This window comes from Euprymna scolopes, chromosome 10 (genome assembly GCF_053919585.1).
Source record: "Euprymna scolopes isolate OS-2025 chromosome 10, ASM5391958v1, whole genome shotgun sequence".
Taxonomy (NCBI): domain Eukaryota; kingdom Metazoa; phylum Mollusca; class Cephalopoda; order Sepiida; family Sepiolidae; genus Euprymna; species Euprymna scolopes.
The window spans coordinates 107,560,237-107,580,507 of NC_136491.1; the positions used below are offsets into that span (position 1 = coordinate 107,560,237).

The 20,271-nt window shown below is 36.2% G+C and overlaps 1 protein-coding gene and 1 long non-coding RNA gene across 4 annotated transcripts in view; one reads left to right on the forward strand and one right to left on the reverse strand.

The window, feature by feature from the left end:
- Nucleotides 1-20,271, forward strand: part of LOC145286199 (uncharacterized) — a 75,882-nt gene that overhangs the window by 26,577 nt on the left and 29,034 nt on the right. The gene's annotated exons all lie outside the window — the stretch shown is intronic.
- The window catches only part of LOC145286198 (major facilitator superfamily domain-containing protein 6-like), a 687,250-nt gene continuing 681,813 nt past the window's right edge, over nucleotides 14,835-20,271 (reverse strand). For all 3 annotated transcript variants that reach the window (XM_080134993.1, XM_080134994.1, XM_080134995.1), the window contains one exon: nucleotides 14,835-15,368. In XM_080134993.1, coding sequence (XP_079991119.1) covers nucleotides 15,250-15,368 — 119 coding nt within the window. In that variant the 3' untranslated portion in view covers nucleotides 14,835-15,249. The remainder of the gene's footprint in view (nucleotides 15,369-20,271) is intronic.

A 20,271-nucleotide genomic window follows, 5' to 3' on the forward strand; every position in this document is an offset into this window, starting at 1 on the left:
AAAAAGCGGGCATTACTTTTTTTGGCAACCCAGGATCTAGTAAAATTTGTATTGAATTTTAAATGTAGGCCTTTGTTGTGTTTGTCTTATTTTGCCACTGTCCTGGAGCAAAAACCAGTTAGATAAAATAACTAATCATACATTGGAATAAAGATATATATATATATATATATATATATATATATATATATATTTAAAAAAACATTTTTTATTTCATTTTCACCCCAAACAAGTTTCATCATCCAACATATACAATATACAGGGTGCCCACAAAGTCTGGCTACATAATGTAGCCAGACTTTGTGGACACCCTGTATACAACAAAAAATAAAGAAAAACCTTTATCGTGTACCTTTTGAATAACAGTCGTGTTCTCGTCAAGTAGAGTTTTTTATTCAAGAAAATAAAATTTCACTGTTTTTCGATAAGAGAAAAAACAGCGACGACATTGAAATTAAAACTTGGTATGACAACCATCTTCATTCCATGACAAGTACACGATAAAGGTTTTTCTTTATTTTTGTTTATCGCCACAAGTGTAATTTGGACTTGCACCAATTTTCCTAATAATGTAGAAATTGTATATGTCGGATGATGAAACTCAACAATTGCTTATTCAAAAAAAATTCTAACTATAATCTCCTTTTTTTAGATAAAAAACGTAAGTAAAATGGGACCATGCACACACGCACTTTTTGTTTAACGAGCAGTCTCTCCAACACGCTGTGTTCAACATTGTAGCCGGTGCCTATTTGGCAATGGAAGTCTCACTCGTGTACGTTGGCTGTGGCTATTTCCTTCTTAAACTTCTAACTTTTATATACTTTTGTCTATTTGTACTATCCATTTGTAAATGTTGGATAAGTTTATGGTGTGTATGCTGCCTTTGAGCAATGGCAGCTGCGCAAGTAGAAGTAAACCATTGGGGAGAGTGAGGTTTACTATATATATATATATATATATATATATATATATATATATAATGTGTGTGTGTGTTATTTATTTTTTTTAGATACCTTTTCTTTTCTTTTTTTTGGGGGGATTTGGAATGAATTCAATTATTTATACGAAAGTGCATTTTTACCTAAATGTGAGTTGGGAATAATTTTCCCCTTTTACCAATTTGGTAACCTCAATAGGGAATAATATATATATCTATATATAATTTTTCAGAATGTGATAGATTATATGATTATTTCCATAGCCAAACAACATCACAGCTCACAAGAGCCATGACAGTCAACAAACTGGAAGTCCATGGCTTGAATGTCGCCCTCACTTGGGCTCATCAGTTAGATATATCTGAATCCGGGATTCAAAACCTGATCCTGTTCCATGCGAGTTTGGATATGTCTAACTGATGAGCCCAAATGAGGACAAAACTTGAGTCTTGGACTTCAGGTTTGTTGGCTGTCATGGCTCTTGTGAGCTGTGATGTTGTTTGGCTGTGGAAATAATTATATAATCTCTCACATTCTGCAAAATTCTATTACTAATTGTTTGTTAGGTTAGCATTGCTGGATGGTGTTGTCCTAGCAAGTTTAAAATTCCTACTTGTGAGACATCAGCTTTGGTTATAGCTGGTTGGATGAGCACGTCCCTTGTCGAGACGAAGTAGGTCCATTCCACAGTTGGATTTCACAGCGGTTTGCTTAATCTGTGTTAGTTAATAGAGTCTGTTGTGTGCGGGGCAGAGTGCTTGCCTCACATGCAAGAGGCTCGGGTTTCAAATCCCGGGTTCGGATATATCTAACTGATGAGCCCAAATTAGAGTGAAACTCAAGTCTTTGACTTCCGGTTTGTTGGCTATCATGGCTCTTGTAGGCTGTGATGCTGTTTGGTTGTGAAAATCTATATATATAAAAATGAAACTCTTAGTATGTTTGTAATTAATAATCTAAATAACCACTGGACGGATTTCTTTGATATTTTGGTATAATAATTTCATGGTACTCATGCATGTTTTTATATATCTCATTTTAATTATAACATTATACTCAATTTTTCTTTAATAAATAAGTAGTTTTCTTTGTAACGATGTGGCTATTTTTTTATTTGGGGAAATCTAATTATCACTGGCCGCCGTCACGTGACATCACAAAAAGGAACTTTTGGTCTTGCCACGACCTACTAATAAACATTGTTTGTGTAAAAAAAATAACAAAAAAGATATACCAAACTGACTTTTTTCTTTTAAAAATTAAATTATGCCCTTTCGTTAATAAAATTGTTTTTTTTTTTTTTTTTAAATCTTTTGATTTTTTTATACATGAAAAGTACAATTGTTGAATGTTATTCTTTTGATTACATTCGTTTGGGGGGCACAATTAAAAAAAAAAAGATTAAAACAGAACGAAATTTGAATTTCCGTTCCATTTTTACAACAACCATAAAGCAGTGCATACTTCGCAAGTTTTATCATAAGTTATACACATCTACATCTACTTATGTTATATTAGAAACCGAGTGACCCCTGAAAATCTGGTAGCTGAGTGTCAAATCTGCTTAAAATATTGTAAAAAAAAAAAAAAAAAGAAAAATAGAACTTCTCCCAAACATACTGGCAATAATTTGGTTTCGTCCTTCCCTTGAGTGTTTCCAATAAGGAGTGATGTACTAGGATTTGTATTAGAAACTGAGCACTTATTAAAATTACTTAATTGTTGATTTTTTTGCATTTTGGTTAAATTTGTTAGTTTGCAATCGCTGGGAGTAGTTTGAATTGTTCAAATAACAAAAAAACTCAGAATAACTTAAAACATTGCATAAAAGGTAGATTTTAATATTTGTGATTGTCGTTGACTTTGGAATTGTGATTTTCTACGTCTTCATTTTAATCCGCATAATAATTGTCATTTGAGGCCAAGTTTGAATGACAAGCAATTAAGAGAACTAATGAGAAAATGGCAGTCATATTTGCTGAATACAATATGAGACAGATGATGAGAAAACTAATAGTGCAGCGTCTGTCAGAAATTGGCGGAGAAGGCAAAGAACTCAAGTTGGAAGCTTATTAAACAATAACATCCTTCATTAATGCTGGTCGTAGTAAATCAAGTTCTGAAGGACGCATGGTGGCTTTTATTAGTTCATAAGAAGGTAACTGTGGTCTAGTGGTTAACAACATGGACTGACGACCTGGGTGTCCTGAGTTCGAATCCAGTTCAATCCACAAAAAATCACTTTCTCTTAGGATGTTGGCAATCTTCTCATGATCTCTTCCGTAAGTATCTGATGTTTTTCTTGAAAGAATTTTACAATACAATATGATTACAATGTAATCATCATCATCATCATCAGAACAGGCCTTTCCCCAGACCAATATGATTCTTCCTCACCAGTTTCCTGTCTTCCATCAGCTGCCTCAGATCTTCAAGTTCACAGTTGACGTCAGGTGCTATTTGTTGGATGTACGTGGAGCTAGGTCATCCTTTGCTTGCGCGTCCGTGTCATAGAGTCCATAGCTATACATCACTCACCAATTCACGCTTGCTCCTCAGACAGTGACCGGCAAATTGTAGGCGTCTCTCCCTGACGGTATGGTGGTAAACCAGACTAACTTCACTTTTTTAATGTTTGTTTTTAGCGTCCAAAATTCTTGTATGACTAAATGAATGAATCTTAATAAAAAAAAATTAACTTCACGTTTTTAATGTTTGTTTTTAGCGTCCAAAATTATATGACTAGTAAACGAGACTATAGCATCCAAAATTATGATATGACTCAATGAACGAACCTTAGCAAATAAGACGAACTTCACTTTTTGGCACTTCTGCGTGACAGTGACATTTTAGCAACAGAAACGAGTTTTCGGCCCCTGTTCTTTGAAAGCGGCCATTCTGTTTACCTCAAATATAAACAAGTATTTACGATAACGCAACAATATGTAATAACGAAATAATAACAAAAATATATGAAAATCGAAACATTTATTGTATAAAAAAATGTATCAAAATATAGTTTTAATGTATTAATTTAATTTCTTTTAAATGAATGATTCATAAATGAAAATAAATAATAAATATGATAAAAACATGAAACATTCATAGAGGTTTAATAATAATTTTTTTTGTACAGAAAGATTGTATAAAAATGTATCAAAATATATTTTAGTTTGCACATACTTTTAAAAAAGGAACAGTATCAACCCCTGTTCTTTTAGTGGGGTAGGTTATCTCAATATTCCATAAGAATTCTTCGCTTAGTGATGCAAGCACCAAGTGAAAAATTGTTTCAGCAATCTGCCCCACTATTTGGCTGACAAGCAACATCTGTTGGCGGTTCTTGAAACTAAAATACACGCATTCGCCTCATGTCACTAACATGCAGAAGTGCCCACTTTTTTAGTGTTTGGTTTTAGCATCCAAAATTTTGAGATAACTAAAGATGACAAAGACCGGGTAAGGAAGGGAAGCACCTTCCACCTAAATCATGGTTACACATGCTGGTAGTCAAGTCAAAAACTCAAGATGTCCAAAGCAAGCTAAGTGTACCTAACCCATCCTTATCCTAACAAAATGCCAACTGTTTTTTTACTTTCTTGCCAACTGTAGTTTATACTTTTTCTCTTTTAAATTTAGTTTATTTTCTTAATTATAATGTATTTTAATTATATATGTATATATTGTCTTTATCTCTTTGAGTTCCTTGCGAGCCTTCTTACGTAGTTCTTAAAATTCGACTCGAAAAAATTGGAAAGCCTAGGCAATAGACATTTCTTAACTTAACAGAAGCGAGGATTTATTTTTTCTACTATAGAAGTTAGAAGAACTTCATTTTAGTAATATACTTAATATCTGCAATTACCACATGCTCGCTTGTATTAATAAAGTGGCCTCCATGATATCCATATCAGGTGCTAGTGCACTTACTGATCCGTGCTATTTTTTACTTATTTATTTTTTTTTAATCGTATTTCCAAGTTTAATAAAATTTTTATGATATGTTCTTTTATTGAATTTTAAGGTTGAAGTATGGTGCAAAGTACCCTCCCCTCCCCATGTTGAGAATGGCTTTTTGAATTATAATGTTATTATTTATGTCTGGATCACTCTCTGAACTAGTATCCTATACCAAACCAAACCATCGAATATAGCTTATATTTCACTTTCACTATATTTGTGACTGAAATATACAGCTATCTTAGCTCTGTTACTAGGGCTATTTTCTAAATAGATGCAATGCTTTATCCCTAACCTTAATGACTGCCTATAAATACGGAATACAAATTCCGAATCACCATGAACCAATTATTTCTCTTATAACTGAAAAAAACCCTGACAGCTAGCTAAGAAATTCCAATATACATTTTTACCTCCAAGGCGACTGCGTTTGTCTAACATGCTTAAAAAAACAGAAAATTTTTTTTTTTTTTTCTCCAAACCAAACCTTACTTGAAACTCTAAATCCTAATGGAAATCTACTGTTATTTCTAAGTTAATAACCCCCGTCTCTTGAAAGCTAACAATATGCTCTATCCCCCCAAGCTGCCACTAAACTCCTACATTACACACACCTTTGTAGTGGAATCTTTAATTTCCAGCCCTTAACCTTCACATGCTAACTGCTTAATAGTCATCACTAAACATCTATACATTTCTACCTCTAAAACATGCATTAGAGCTCATTCCTATCCAGTTAGGTACTTAACAGCCAAAGAATGTACTCGGAAGCAAAGCGACCTGCATTAAATAACTAAGTCTCCTCCTAGATATTTTTGCAATGATTAATACGAAACTGAACCGATACTCCTTGTTATGCAAAATGTTCCATGACTCTTAACTGAAAGCTGAAATTATCTTCCTTTAATAATAGACACATACTTAATACAACTTCAACTTATTTGCATCTATTGAAAACCTGCCCATATATCTATTTACCTAATTACACATGACGCAAAACATATCTACTGTTTTATCCGTACTAGATTACACTTACATCTTAACCCTCCTGTCATCTTCTATATAAATAAAATGAACTCATTTTTTCCCGTCTGGTTTTGACATTAATAGGATTAAAAATCAAGATATTTCATGCAAATATAATATGCACAAACGGCAGAACAATATCTGAGGTGTGTTATAGGCTTATTATTTCTCAAATTCCTCGATAATCTTAGATTTCTATACTTTTTCTGCTGAGAAGTCACGGCCAAAATCGGTTAAGATCAATGGAAGTGGTAAAATATTTTCTCTCTAATAAATTCCTCCTCCCCCTGCCACCACTTAACACCGTTTGGGGATCGTTCACAAGGAACAGTTGAGAAGAGAACACCGGTTTGGCTTCGTAGTTCTTTCATGTAAAGTTATTTAAAATCACTAAACTAAGCTGCAGTACTCTGTGGCGTAGTGGTTAGCGTGCTGGACAATTCACATTATATTTTCACGTTCGCGCCGACCTACCGTAGTGGTTTTTTTTTTTTTTTTTCCTAAACAACTGGAATGGACTTTTCTTGGTGGCCGAACTGTTAACGTTGCAAATGTTTTTGTTTTTTTTTTTCACTTTATTTTCCTACTTTTACTCATGACTCCGGGTTTGATCGTTCCTACTTACCTACCATAACATTTTTTAAAACTCTCCCCCCCCCTTCCCGGAAACAAACACTCGGGCAACGCCGGGTACCCCCGCTAGTCTAAAATATACAAAGATTGGGCACAAGTCTTAGTTCAATTTTTAATACCTACTCATACTGTAACGTTATTCTATACCTAAGTTAACATATGAATAAAATAAAATAAAGGAAAAGCCTCAAACCACATTAACTCCGAACAAGCCTGCTTACAAACTTATACTGCATGAGTTTTACTTACCCCCTTTATCCAATAACAATGAAATAGCAATGTCCCTTAATCACTTTGAGGAGTGTAACTATTCGGCAGATATATAACCTCTACAAACTAACCCAGTAACATTAACTAACCACGCGGGGTCGTAGAAAAACCTGGATTAGGATCCAGGCGCGAAGCAAACCCTCTCAGTGCTAACGGACTCAGTAGATCTTCCCAGATCATCCGTCTAGGAGAAGGAAAACTCTGAAACTAAACCAAATGGGAGGGAGGCCTCTTCAGTCTTGAATGACAACCTTCCTAGAGCTGGTGACTCAAACAAATTACCGGTTTGCAAACCTAAACTGGTTAAGGAGTTGATAGGCTCTGTCTATCGCCCAGCTTCCATACTCCTTCTTTGCCTATTAGTCAGGCGCAGAGACGCTATCACAGTGATTTGACAGAAACACACAGTGGTAGATCTTGTTTCTTGTCTAGGGCAATGAACGCCGTTTTCCTCACTCCCGACACATCCCACCCCTCAAAACTGGGCACTTGAGAGTGCTTGAGTACCACATATGCCTGTGCAATTAGATTGGGTTGACCTTCTTCTGATGGGTTGAGGGTACCGGATTGACAGTTACTGGCTGCTGTTTCCGACTGGTAGTACAGGTGCCCTAACTCTTTGGTAGCGCTTAGAGCGGCTGCTCTATCAACAGTTGTATAATATCGGGATGTTTGTAGTGCCATGTCGCGCATGGAAAGGGACCCTACACTCATCCCCAGTGGGCTTTCCTGAGGCCACAATCCTAGTTGAAGAAAGGTCAGCTGATGGTCTACTTATGTTGCATGTGTGATACTCTGCATAACCTTCTGTTCAGCTCCCCCTTACCTAAACTGAAACTCTTTAAAAAATATGATGACAGTACAATCTAAAAATAAGCTTAAACCAGGCTTAGGGTCAAACAAATCCAACTTGCCTCCTCCTTTGAGGCTTGCATTCACGAACATCCGTGGGTTTAGAACTAATTTAGCTGATGTTGAAGCATTTCTCCTAACAAATACCCCGGATATCTTAGCACTAAGTGAGACTAACCTACACTCCTCCATCCCCTCTAACTACTTTAACATGCCTGGATATCTCCCACTCTGCCGTAAGGACTCTGACAGACATATGCACGGACTTGGAGATTACATTCGTAATACCCTTCCCTTGACTAAAGAAACAAACCTAGAATCGGACGATCAAGCCTTTATGTGCTTTAGACTTAACATGCAACATAACATTAGCTACTTTTATTTTCTCTACCGTTCTCCCTCGACCCAGGACTGCACCATAATAAACAAAGTCTCTGACAGCATAGACACAGCATTCTCCCTCGACACTAGCGCACAAGTACATGTATTTGGTGACTTTAATGTCCACCTCAAAAACTGGCTTGGATTCTCGACTTACACAGACGCAGCGGGCAGCACAACACATAGCTTCTCTATATCTCACTCCCTATCACAAATGGTTACGTTTCTAACCCGTTTCCCTGACCAGCAAGAACAACACACATCACTTCTAGATCTGTTTTTGACCACAGTTCCCGATGATTGTATAACGAATGCCCACAGCCCACTTGGGAACACTGATCATGCCGTGATAATGGTTGAAATCGCCCTAAACTCGAGACCCAAACTGAAGAGCCAGTGCTCAAAACAACAAGATATTATAAAAAGGCTGACTGGGAAGCCATCAGAGATCTTATCAGAGATGCCCCATGAGAAAATATTTTTTCTCTTTCTGCTGAACAGTGCGCAAATGAGACCACTGAATGGTTCAAAACTGCAATTGAAGCACATGTCCCCATGCAGAAATTATAGCAAGCCCCACTCTCCCCAATAGTTTACTTCGACTTGTGCAACTGCCATTGCTCAAAGGCAGCATGCATACCACAGATTTAACCGACATAAGTCCAGTTCAAACAGACAGAAGTATATAAAAGCTAGAAGTACGTTAAGAAAGAAATAGCGACAGCTAAGAGAGAATTTACTGAAACCACTAAAAAACGCATCGAAGCACAGAAATTAGGAACTCGTGACTTCTGGAAAATCTACAACAGTGTAGTAAATAATGGGCAATCAACAATTCCCCCACTATCCAACAATCACAAGGTTGTTTGCTCAGCAACCGAAAAGGCTAACATGCTTGCCAGTTGGTTTGCCTCAAACTCCACACTGGACCCTCTCAACCACCCCCTACCTGACTTTCCTATGCGGACAGATGCCACGCTAGACAATCTGAAAATCACCCCTGCTCAGGTACATGCTATCATAAAAAACCTTGACACTTCAAAAGCATGTGGACTCGATCTCATCCAAGCTGTGCTATTAAAAAAGTGCTCAGCCGAAGTAGCTCCAGTTCTCTCCAAACTCTACAACAAATGCCTTAATGAATCTTGCTTTCCAGACTATTGGAAAACTGCTTCTGTGGTACCAGTATTCAAAAATTCTGGCGAAAGAACGGACCCATTAAATTATTGCCCCATTAGCCTCCTCCCATTTTTTGCCAAAATATTTGAGACCTTAATTAACCATGCTCTAGCCCATCACCTTACAGATGCTAAACTTCTGACTGACCAACAATATGGATTTAGACAAGCCCGTTCCACAGCAGATATCCTAACTGTAATCTCAATGTATATACCACTCACTGGACAAAGCCGAGCAGGGCAGAGCGGTAGTTCTAGATACATCTATGGCTTTTGACAGGGTATGGCATGAGGGTCTCCTCAGGAAGATTAGATCATACGGTATCACTGGTAGAATACTTAACATAATTAAATCCTTCTTAGATAAGAGAAAAATCCAGGTTGTCCTCGACGGTCGTACATCTAAACAATATGATATAAATGTGGGAGTGCCCCAAGGGTCTACCCTTTGACCTCTGTTGTTCCTAATATTCATAAATGACCTCCCTGACAAAATTGCCTCTGAGATGTGTATATATGCTGATGACACCACACTATAACAGGCATGACAGGAAAACAAATGAACACATATCTAAAGAAATGGCAGAAACACTAGAGGATGGCCTCCAATCTGTAGTGGAATGGGGCCAAAAATGTATTGTCACGTTCAATGCCGATAAGACTAAACTAGTTTCATTCAATAATTACAAGAAACCTTCTCTACCAAGTTGGAACAATTATATTGAAAGCATTGCCAGGGCTGCTGTAAAGAAGGTAGGCTCTATCATGCTAGAAAATTACTAACACCTGAAAGTATCCTGTACCTCTATAAGGCCACCATTCGCACATGTATGGAGTATTGCTGTCATATTTGGGCTGGTGCATCTGCTACTAGTCTCTCACTCCTAGACAAGGTTCAAAAGAGAGTCACCAATCTGATAGGCCCTGAACTGTCATCTAAGCTTCAGCCTCTGTCCCATCGACGAAATATTGCATCCCTCTGCCTGTTCTACAAGTATTTTAATGGTGAATGCTCTAACGAACTGTAGACATTTGTGCCCCCACGACGTAGACACCCTCGACAAACCCGACAGGCAGCTAAATTCCACCCCCACACAGTAGAGATCTCTAGATGTAAAAGATATTCCTACTTCAGTAGTTTCTTCCCCAGAACCGCTAGACTCTGGAATTCCATTCCAAGTTCCTGCTTCCCTAACTGTACTCACATGCAGATGTTCAAGTATAACGTGAACAGAAATCTTGCTGCCCAAATCCCCACATAGTACCCCAGTAGATGTTGTCCCTGATAGTAGCCCTGTACACCAAAGTGGCAATGTGCCTTGTTTGGGGTAAAAATGTAATAAAAAAAATGAATGAATCTTAGTAAGCGAGACAAACTTTTTTTTTTTAATGTTTGGTTCCAGCGTCCTACATTATGACATAAAAATTTGAACAAATCTATTCCGAAAGCCATTCTTAATATGAAGAGGTTGGAGGTGTCTGTTCTGAAAGCCGTTCTTACCATGAGGAGCTTGAGAGTTGGGCAGCAGTAGCAACAGCAGCAGCATCAACAGTACTTTACTGTTTTTACAAGGGGAGAGTGATTGATTTTAGAGCATTGTTTTGGTTGGGAAATTTTTACCTTATGTTCACCTACACACTTTCCTTTATAATGACGACTTTTATAGGTTTTCCGTTTTTCTGATTAAGAACATCTGAGTCGACGAACACTGTCACTTCTTTGTTGGTTCATAGTATTTGCATGTGGGGATCTTGACAGAGATTATCAATTTGTGGCAAATATTTTGAGTCACCCACACTACCAAATGGGGTGTCTATTCCGAAAGCCATTCTTAACATGGGAATGTTGCTGGTGACCATTCCAAAAGCCGTTCTTAACATGAGGAGGTTAGGGGTGTCTATTCCGAAAACCTTTCTTAACATGAGGAGGGTGGTTGTTGAACAACAACAACAAAAACAACTGTACGTTCAATTTTTCTACAAGAAGAGAGGGTCATGCTTCTAACGGGCAACGCCAGTTAGCAGATCCTGCTAGTTATTTATAAGTTTGAAATAATAAAACAAATCAGAAACGTTTACGCGATTTCAAAAAAGTTTTGATTTAAGTGAATTATCAAAACAATGGACAATACGAATCCTGTTTATAATTTTGAAAGATTCTATGACAATAAGAGAAAGAAAAACTCAAAACTAACTTTTGTTATCTTTCAACTCACAAATTTTGAAAGGTTGAAACTGTGATTAAATGATTTCGTTTGGAATAAGTGCATTATTCATTTTATGAATGAGTGTGTTGATCATACTGAGAAGATCTTATGTGGTCTGAAATAGTAGCAAGACAAGATGTTAAAAGTTAGTACAAACCTGTTCTGGGGCAGCTGGAAAGAATGAAGAAGGAAGAAAAATAATAGCCACTGTTCTTTTTATATGGCTACGAGTTTGTCAAGTTTGTCACGTGATATGCAAATAAGATGCTGTGGTTAGGAATGAGAAAGTCAAAGTTTTGAGAGACTGGGAAGTTTAAATTTGGACATTGAAGAAGCAAGTCTTGTCAACAGTGAGTTGTATTTTGCAGTTGTGAGTTTTGACAGCAAAGTGTCGAACGTTGGTTTTGAAATTTTGACAGCAAAATAACAAGTGGTGGTGTTGAATTTATTGACAGCAAAATAACAAGTGGTGGTGTTGAATTTATTGACAGCAAAATAACAAGTGGTGGTGTTGAATTTATTGACATCAGAATCAAGAGTAGGACAAGTAACACGAGTGCTTTAATTTACAGAAATGACAAATTATTACTCTCTTGCTTTTAAAATTACAAATTATTACTCTCTTGCTTTTAAAATTACAAATTATTACTCTCTTGCTTTTAAAATTACAAATTATTACTCTCTTGCTTTTAAAATTACAAATTATTACTCTCTTGCTTTTAAAATTACAAATTATTACTCTTTTGCTTTTAAACTGTACTTAGAAAAGGCTCAAATCTACAATCGCAGAAAATAAAGTTTGCTTTGAACAGAATCATCAAGAGGTGATAATAAACATTTCTTTTAAACATTTATTTAATTGCAGACTGTTTTCCTCCTCTTCATAGTTGTTGTTTCACAACAATTCAGCCAACTATTTCTCTGGCCTTCGTCAGATGTAGCTCAGTGGTAGAGACTTCGACTACAGATCAAATGATCCTCTATTCAAGCAAGGGTGTACCTTACCGTTTTATTTTAATTTTTTCTTATTAATGAGTTTAATTTACAATAAAAGAAGAGGTACCAATTAAAATCACCGGAAATCATTTCTTCATTTGCATATTTTAAAATTAAACATTGATCAGAAGTGACTGTACGAGGGCATTCATTGTCATCCCAAATATCAGCTGACTTGATATTATAAACAAACACAGACGGAATTTGATGCGCAATATTATCATTATTATTTTATAACATTTTTGCAAATTAGTTCACCAGGCAAATTATTCCTCGTAATATATAATAATCATTATAGGATTGATTCTATAATAATGCATACGCAATCTGCATAAATAAAATATCATGTTTAAGAGTAGTGTTTGACCGGGCAACGCCGGGCATCCAGTTAGTTTAAATATATAAATGTGTCTATTTTTAAAAAAATCAGAATTTCAGAACCGTTATACTTTTTCAAATTTCAATATTTTCAAACAGTGGGAATATTTCTACTACTTACACCAAAACACAAAATTACTGGACTTGGATGAACATAAAAAAAAAAAAACTGAATCTTCAATATGAATAGAAGACTATAGCTAAATAACAACAGGAAAAGAACGGAAAAAATATCTATATTTTAATGATGAAGACTTATATCGGTTGAAAGACTTTCTTTTGCAGACAGATGCCACACTAAGAGACCTGAAAATCACCCCTCCTCAGGTGCATGGTATCATAAAACCCTAGACACCTCGGAAAAGTGCTCCACTGAGGTTACTCCAGTTCTCTCCAAACTTTACAACAAATGCCTTAAAGAATCTTGCTTTCCTGACTGTTGGAAACTGCTTCTGTGGTACCAGTTTTCAAGAATTTTGGCAAAAGAACTGACCCATTAAATTGTATTTAAATTAAATCACCCCATTAGCTTCTTCCTGCTTTTCGCCAAAATATATGAGCCCATAATAAATTAAGCTCTAGTCTATCACCTTACAGCTGCTAAACTTCTGACCGACCAACAATATGGATTTAAGCAAGCCTGTTCGACAGCAGATATCCTAACTGTAATCTCTGAACATATATATACTATTCATTGGACAAAGCAGGGTAGGGTAGAGCGGTAGCCCTAGATATTGAGGCCTTTGACAGGATATGGTACGATAGTCTTCTCAGGAAAATAAAATCATATGGTATCACTGAGAGAATACATAACATAATTAGATCCTTCTTAAACAAGAGAAAAATTCAGGTTGTCCTTGACAGTTGTACATCTAAACAATATGATATAAATGCGGGATTACCTCAGGGGCCTATCCTTGGATCTTTATTATTCCTAATATTCATAAAGGACCTACCTGATAAAATTGTCTCTGAGATGAGTATATGCTGATGACACCACGCTCTTTAACAGGCATGACAGGAAAACAAATGAACACATATCTAAAGAAATGGCAGAAACGAGGAAGACCTCCAATGTGTAATGGAATGGAGACAAAAATGGATGGTCACATTCAATGTTGCCAAGACTAAGCTTGTTTCCTTCAATAATTACAAGAAACCTTCTCTACCGCCAATAGCAATGACCAAAAACACATTACCTGAAAGTACTTCTTTTAAACTCCTCAGCCTAACGTTCACGAGGAACATGAACTGGAATAGATATATTGAGAGCATTGCTAAGGCTGCTGCAAAGTAGGTAATCTCTTTTTACCGTGCTAGAAAGTTACTTACGCCTGAAAGTATCCTGTATCTTTATAAGGCCACTATTCGCCCAGGTATGGAGTATTGTTGTCACATTTGGGCTGGCGCATCTGCTACTAGTCTCTCACTCCTGGACAGAATTCAAAAGAGAATTGCCAACCTGATAGGTCCTGAACTGTCATCTAAGCTTCAGCCTCTGTTCCATCGACGAAATGTTGCATCCCTCTGCCTGTTCTACAAGTATTTTAATGGTGAATGCTCTGACGAACTACAAGCACTTGTACCTCATTGATGTAAATAACCCCGACAAACCGTACAAGCAGCAAAATCCCACCCCTACACAGTAGAGATCCCTAGGTGTAAGAAAGCCTTCTACTCCCCAGAACTGCTAGACTTTGGAACCACCTTCCGGGATTCTGCTTTCCCAACTGTACTGACATGCAGAAGTTCAAGTGTAATGTGAACAAACATCTTGCTACTCATCTCCCTTCATAATGCCCCCGCAGCTTATGTCCCAGATAGTAGCCCTTACTTCAAAGTGGCACTATGCCTTATTTGGGGTTGAAAATGGAAAAAATAAAAAAATATGTTTATTTAAAAAATAATTGCATTTCGATTAGTCACTGAACTGTTATTTTTTTATAAATCATTAAAATACTCCCGGGCAATGCCAAGTTGGTACATTCATTAAAAAACAACAAAAGCATAAATAATTTTTTTTTGTTCAAATTTATTTTTTTACTTTATTTCTTTGTTTTTGTATACAAATTTTCGTATATATTCAGTGAGAACGGTGAAAAATATAAAGAATTACAATCTTAGAAGAAATAGTTAGATAGCATTCGTGAAAGTTGGTGCCATTCATTTCTTTTATATATTTTTCGGAAATATTTATAATAATAATAATTTTCTTTTACTTTATTTTATTTTATCTGAAATATCTGTTGTAAAAAAATGAGTCAAGTAGATCTCTATTTTCCGTGTTCTTAAAATAATAATTTTTTGTTGTTTTCTGTCGTGTGATGATAACGGATGACAAGGAAAGGGCTGGGCTTGTCTTCCTCCCCACCAGTCGCAAGCAGAAAGAGAGAGAGCCCTGTGTTGTTGGTTTTTTTTTCACCCCTGTCACAGCTCGTCGCGGCTCCAGGCCAATTTTCCACCTTTGATTTCCGTTTCCGGTGACTGGTTGTCTTCGGTCAACAGCCTCTCGATTGGAGATTCGTTTGTGACATCTTCCTCCAAACCTGTCAAATAACAACAGAACAATAAAAATTTAATGTTTCTGAATTTGTTAAAATAACGATTGATAATTTGTATTATTTTGATTATTTAGATCACTGTTCTCATCTTGAGTGTTATTCTCACAACGTTTCAGTTGATATAATATCCAACCTTTTTCCGGTGTATGAGAACAGTAGTGTAATGTTACACACGGGACCCACACATTGTATGCAGTCTACGTCGTAAGGAACAGAAGACAAGTAATAACTCAACTCATTTTTTTTTTGTAACAACACCATTTATGATTCTTTTAAAATTAACAAATATTTAATTAGAAATTTGTCGTTTTTTGTTTTTGTAAATTTTCAAATTTTGAGGTAATTTCCACATATATTTTTTTTCTCAGACGTTTTCCTTGTAATTGATTGAAAATTGTAAAGCAACAAAAGATTTATTTTGATTTTAAAACAAAGCCAAATTGTATCAGTTCGTCGTTAGTGTACAACATGCTACTTGAAAGTTTTCATAAACAGTTGAAAATAGTCGACGATTGGTAGGCATAATGAGAAAACGATGTGAAAACAAAATATTTAACAATGCCCCTTCCATTGTTACGAACAATTTTCTAAATAATGTTACTATTTAGATAACCATTTTTAACATGGGGAGGGCGTGGGTTTTGTTAACTATTCTGTGCATTCTCTATATGAATGTAATTAAAATTTTAATTTAAATTATAAAAAAAATTGTGAGTTATTAAATTGATTTGCTTTGCTGTAAACAAAAACAAAAACGAGATGCAAACAATAATAATAATAGTGACAAATTTTTAGATTAACACTCTCAGCTAAATCCCCACTCCAAAAAGAAATATTACTTTTATAGCGTAAAATAATCAGTAATTCATTTTGGGATGTCAGATTACAATCTGCCATTTTGGTTTGCTACGAGGGACGTGCAATAAGTAATGCCCCTGACCCACTTCCCATAGCAGTAGAGCAACGAAACTTGACACAGTTATTAGTCTTTCTCTACATAGGAACCACGCAGGGTTATGCATTTCTCCCATCGTTTGATGCAGCTCTGGAGACCGTTTTTGTAAAACACCCCAGGTTGGTCCTTCAACCACGACATGACTTCAGAAATCAAGGCTGCATCATCTGGGAAACGCTTTCCTTTCAAAAACAACTTCATGGCTGGGAAGAGGTGAAAGTCAGAGGATGCAAGGTCAGGAGAGTAGGGAGGATGGGGGAGAATTTCATAACCACACGCCCGTGCTTCTGATCTGGCGACATGCGAGTTGTGGACCAGAGCGTTGTCCTGCTGATCTTGCCCCGCCTCTTGATTTTGATAGCTTCCCTTAATTTCCTCAAAAGTGAAGCATAATAGGCTCCTGTAATTGTGGTACCCTTTGCCAGGAAATCTGTCATCACTACTCCGTCCTGGTCTCAGAAGACTGTGAGCATGACCTTGCCAGCGGAGGGCTGCACCTTTGCCTTCTTTGGAGGTGGTGAGTCCAAGTGCTTCCACTGCATTGACTGGGATTTAGTCTCTGGATCATAGTGATGGATCCAGGTTTCATCCTGTGTAATCAGTCTTTTGAAAAATTTTGACTCATCTTCTTGGCACATCTCCAAATTCATCCTTGAGCATTTGACGCGTTCTCGCTTCTTGAATGGTGTGAGCAACCTGGGAATCCATCTGGCAGACACCTTATGCATATGCAAATGGTCATGAATGATAGTTTCCGCAGACCCTGTACTAATCTTGACATCTTGGGCTATTTGGAGAATAGTAATGCACCGATCTTCCAAAATGGCAGCCTGAACTTGACGGACAGATGCTTCATCAATGGCAGAAGGAGGGGTGACCAGGTCTGGGAGCTATTTCCACAGACTTCCGGCCATGTTTGAATTCACAATGCCAGCGTTTTACAAGGTCATATGATGGGGCATTATCACCATAAGTTTCTTTCATTTCATCAAAAGTCTCCTGTGGTGTGTGTCCTTTCAAATACAAAAACCGGATCACTACTCGACATTTAACAGGCTCCATTTCACACCTGACTCAGTTCAAACACCTGTAAAACCGAAACCACAATTAGTTAAGAGCTGTAATTTGCCACATAATCTGTAGAGATATAAATCATTGTACATACAAAATTTCAGCTAGATCAGACAACTGGAAGTAGGTCAGGGGCATTACTTATTGCACGCCCCTTGTAATAAGTACACCAAAAAATACGCCAGTACACCAAATTTCATTCCATCATAAAAACAAATTTCTACAGAAAAAAAATTGTCCATTTTTATCTAGCGAATAAACATAAAATTACATATGAAAAACCATGTTTATTATTTTTTAAATCCAACAACAGAGCTGAAGTCGATGTTTTGTTTCTAAAACAAAAATAACATTTTTGATAAATCTCTGTGTGGCTTATCAGGAAAATTTTTTTTTCTAAAGAATAAAAAACGAATAAAGTTTATTTTTTACAAGTATCTTCATCCATTTATTTAGCCAATAAACATAAACATAAAATTATGTATGAAAAACCATTTTTATTATTTAAAAAAATCTTACTTATATTGTAATACACCTAAAAAGAAAAACACGATTCTCCATTTTTAGGTGATTACATGTAAACAGCTTGAAAAATTTTGTGATAAAAATACAATAAATCACCAAACAATAAGTTTCGTATATAAATTAAATGCAAAATGATCACACCTTATTAAGCAGACAATGTTTTAAGGACATGTAACCAACTTTATTTGTTTTAAATCTTGAGAATGTTAATGCTCCAAATCAAACTTTAGTATAAAATATGTGATTGTTTAAAGTCATAAAAGCCACACTCCTTTCCTACTACTAACCCTAAGTCTTGGTGGTAATATGAAAAATAAAGCAATTTCATGTGATTTTTATGATTTTGCTGAACGGACTTAGAATTAGTTGTAAAAATGACTTAACTGCTTAAAAAGTTAGATTGTACTGGAAATGGGATCATTTTACATTATATTTATATGCACAACTGAACTCCCATTCTAAATTCTAACTTGTTTATTTTTGCTAGGTAGAAAAACTGGTCCATTATTGAATAAGTATCGATTGAAAACACATTTTATGACCGTTCTTTATAGGAAAAAAAAAACAAAACTTTTTTAACAGAGGATCATGACCAAGGTCTGCCCATTACACGTATCGTTTTTTTGTTGGACGTGTATTGTTTTTATTTATTTATTAATTCATTTAAATTGATTTAAACATGAATAGGTAAAAGCAAATTAATTAAATTAATTTAATTGGACCCATCATCTCCGTCATTGTGATCGCTGAGGAGTTCTTCCATTTTGGTCGCTCCTTCGGTTCGGAATTTGCACAGACACTGCGACTCATGACCACCTTTTTTACCTGTAGTGTGTGTTGGGTTTGTTTTTATTTATTGTTGGGTCTCTGATGAACAGCATGTGTCTGGTGCTGTATAACCGGGCCTCCACTGCCTTGTGGGCCAAGGTTTTTTTGCATGACCCACTGGTATGTGGAATACGCTCTGGTACTCAGCAACCTAAGTCCCAAACATAGGCCGAATAGCATTGGGATGGAGAGGGCTCCCGTAAGCCGTGGTGAAGGCAACCTCTCTAGGAGAAGCAAATCTCTGATTTAAAAAACCATTAAACGGAAGACCAGTACCCGCGTTAAGTTCGTCTGCAGTTTGACTTGTTACTGGCTATCTTGCTCTTGCTTGTTGCTGGATCTCAACATTTTGAACCGAGAGAGAGACTTAACTGTCGTACAAAGCTAAAACTCTGCAGAAACATCTTTATACAGATACTCCCTCAGACATTTGTCTACAAAAAAAAAAAAAAAAAAAGAAAAACAAAAAAGTACAGTGGTAACGTCACCACATTTGAATGCTAGTTTGTCTCTCGATTTCGATTCTAGCTGATGGCACCCAAATACATTTTTTTTTTTTTAATACTTTTGAAATCACAACTCTATAATAATATATATATATAATCTGAACAAATTAAAATATCATATTTCAGCGTATTTTACAACCGGGCAAATGATATGCAATAATATTGTTTTAAACTTAGGAAAATGCCACAGAAACGTATGGAATGCTTCAGCTTGCTTTTGGACCATCTTTTATGAATTGAGCAAAATACCATATCTGGTATTGTTAATAAAATTCCCAATTCTTTTCTGTAATCTAATCATATTTGGTACAAATAAACTTTTTAGTCAAAGGGAAATAATCATAAGATGAGTGTTACTAATCTTGTTCTTCAGATGCGACACTTCCATTTCTCGTTCTCTTTCAGTGGAGGAGAAATCCTCCACGACTAAGACAATTTTTATTTTTGTACCTTTTCTCCACATTAAAAAAACGACCCTGGTGTCTAACTCTGTCCCATGGGGAGGCATTGTAAATAGGTGCTACTACTATAACTACTACTATAACTACTTTTGTATGTTCCTTGACTTCTTTTTTTACATAATTTAGATATTTACGTAAACCTCTTACTTCATTCTTATGCTAATACTATCTCTTCTATTTCCCTTTCTAACCTATTCTCGTTTCAATTGCCTTTCTATAATAAGTTTAGTAACACTCATCTTATGATTATCTCCCTTTGATTCTAAATATCCCATAATTCCTTTTTTTTTGTACTCAAAGTTTTCTTCTCTCCATCCGTCCACGTGTATTATTTTTCTATGTCTGATGTCACAGTCGTACGGCACAATCACATTGACACACCGGTTCTCGCCAGATCATTGAAGTTAAGCAACGTTAAGCCTGGCCAGTACCAGATGGGTGACCATTTGGGAAGGCTAGGTGCTGTATGTACCTTTTGGGAAGGTTGGGCATGGGGTCAGCATCCCCACCCTGTAAAAAGAACTCCTCACTACAAAAACATC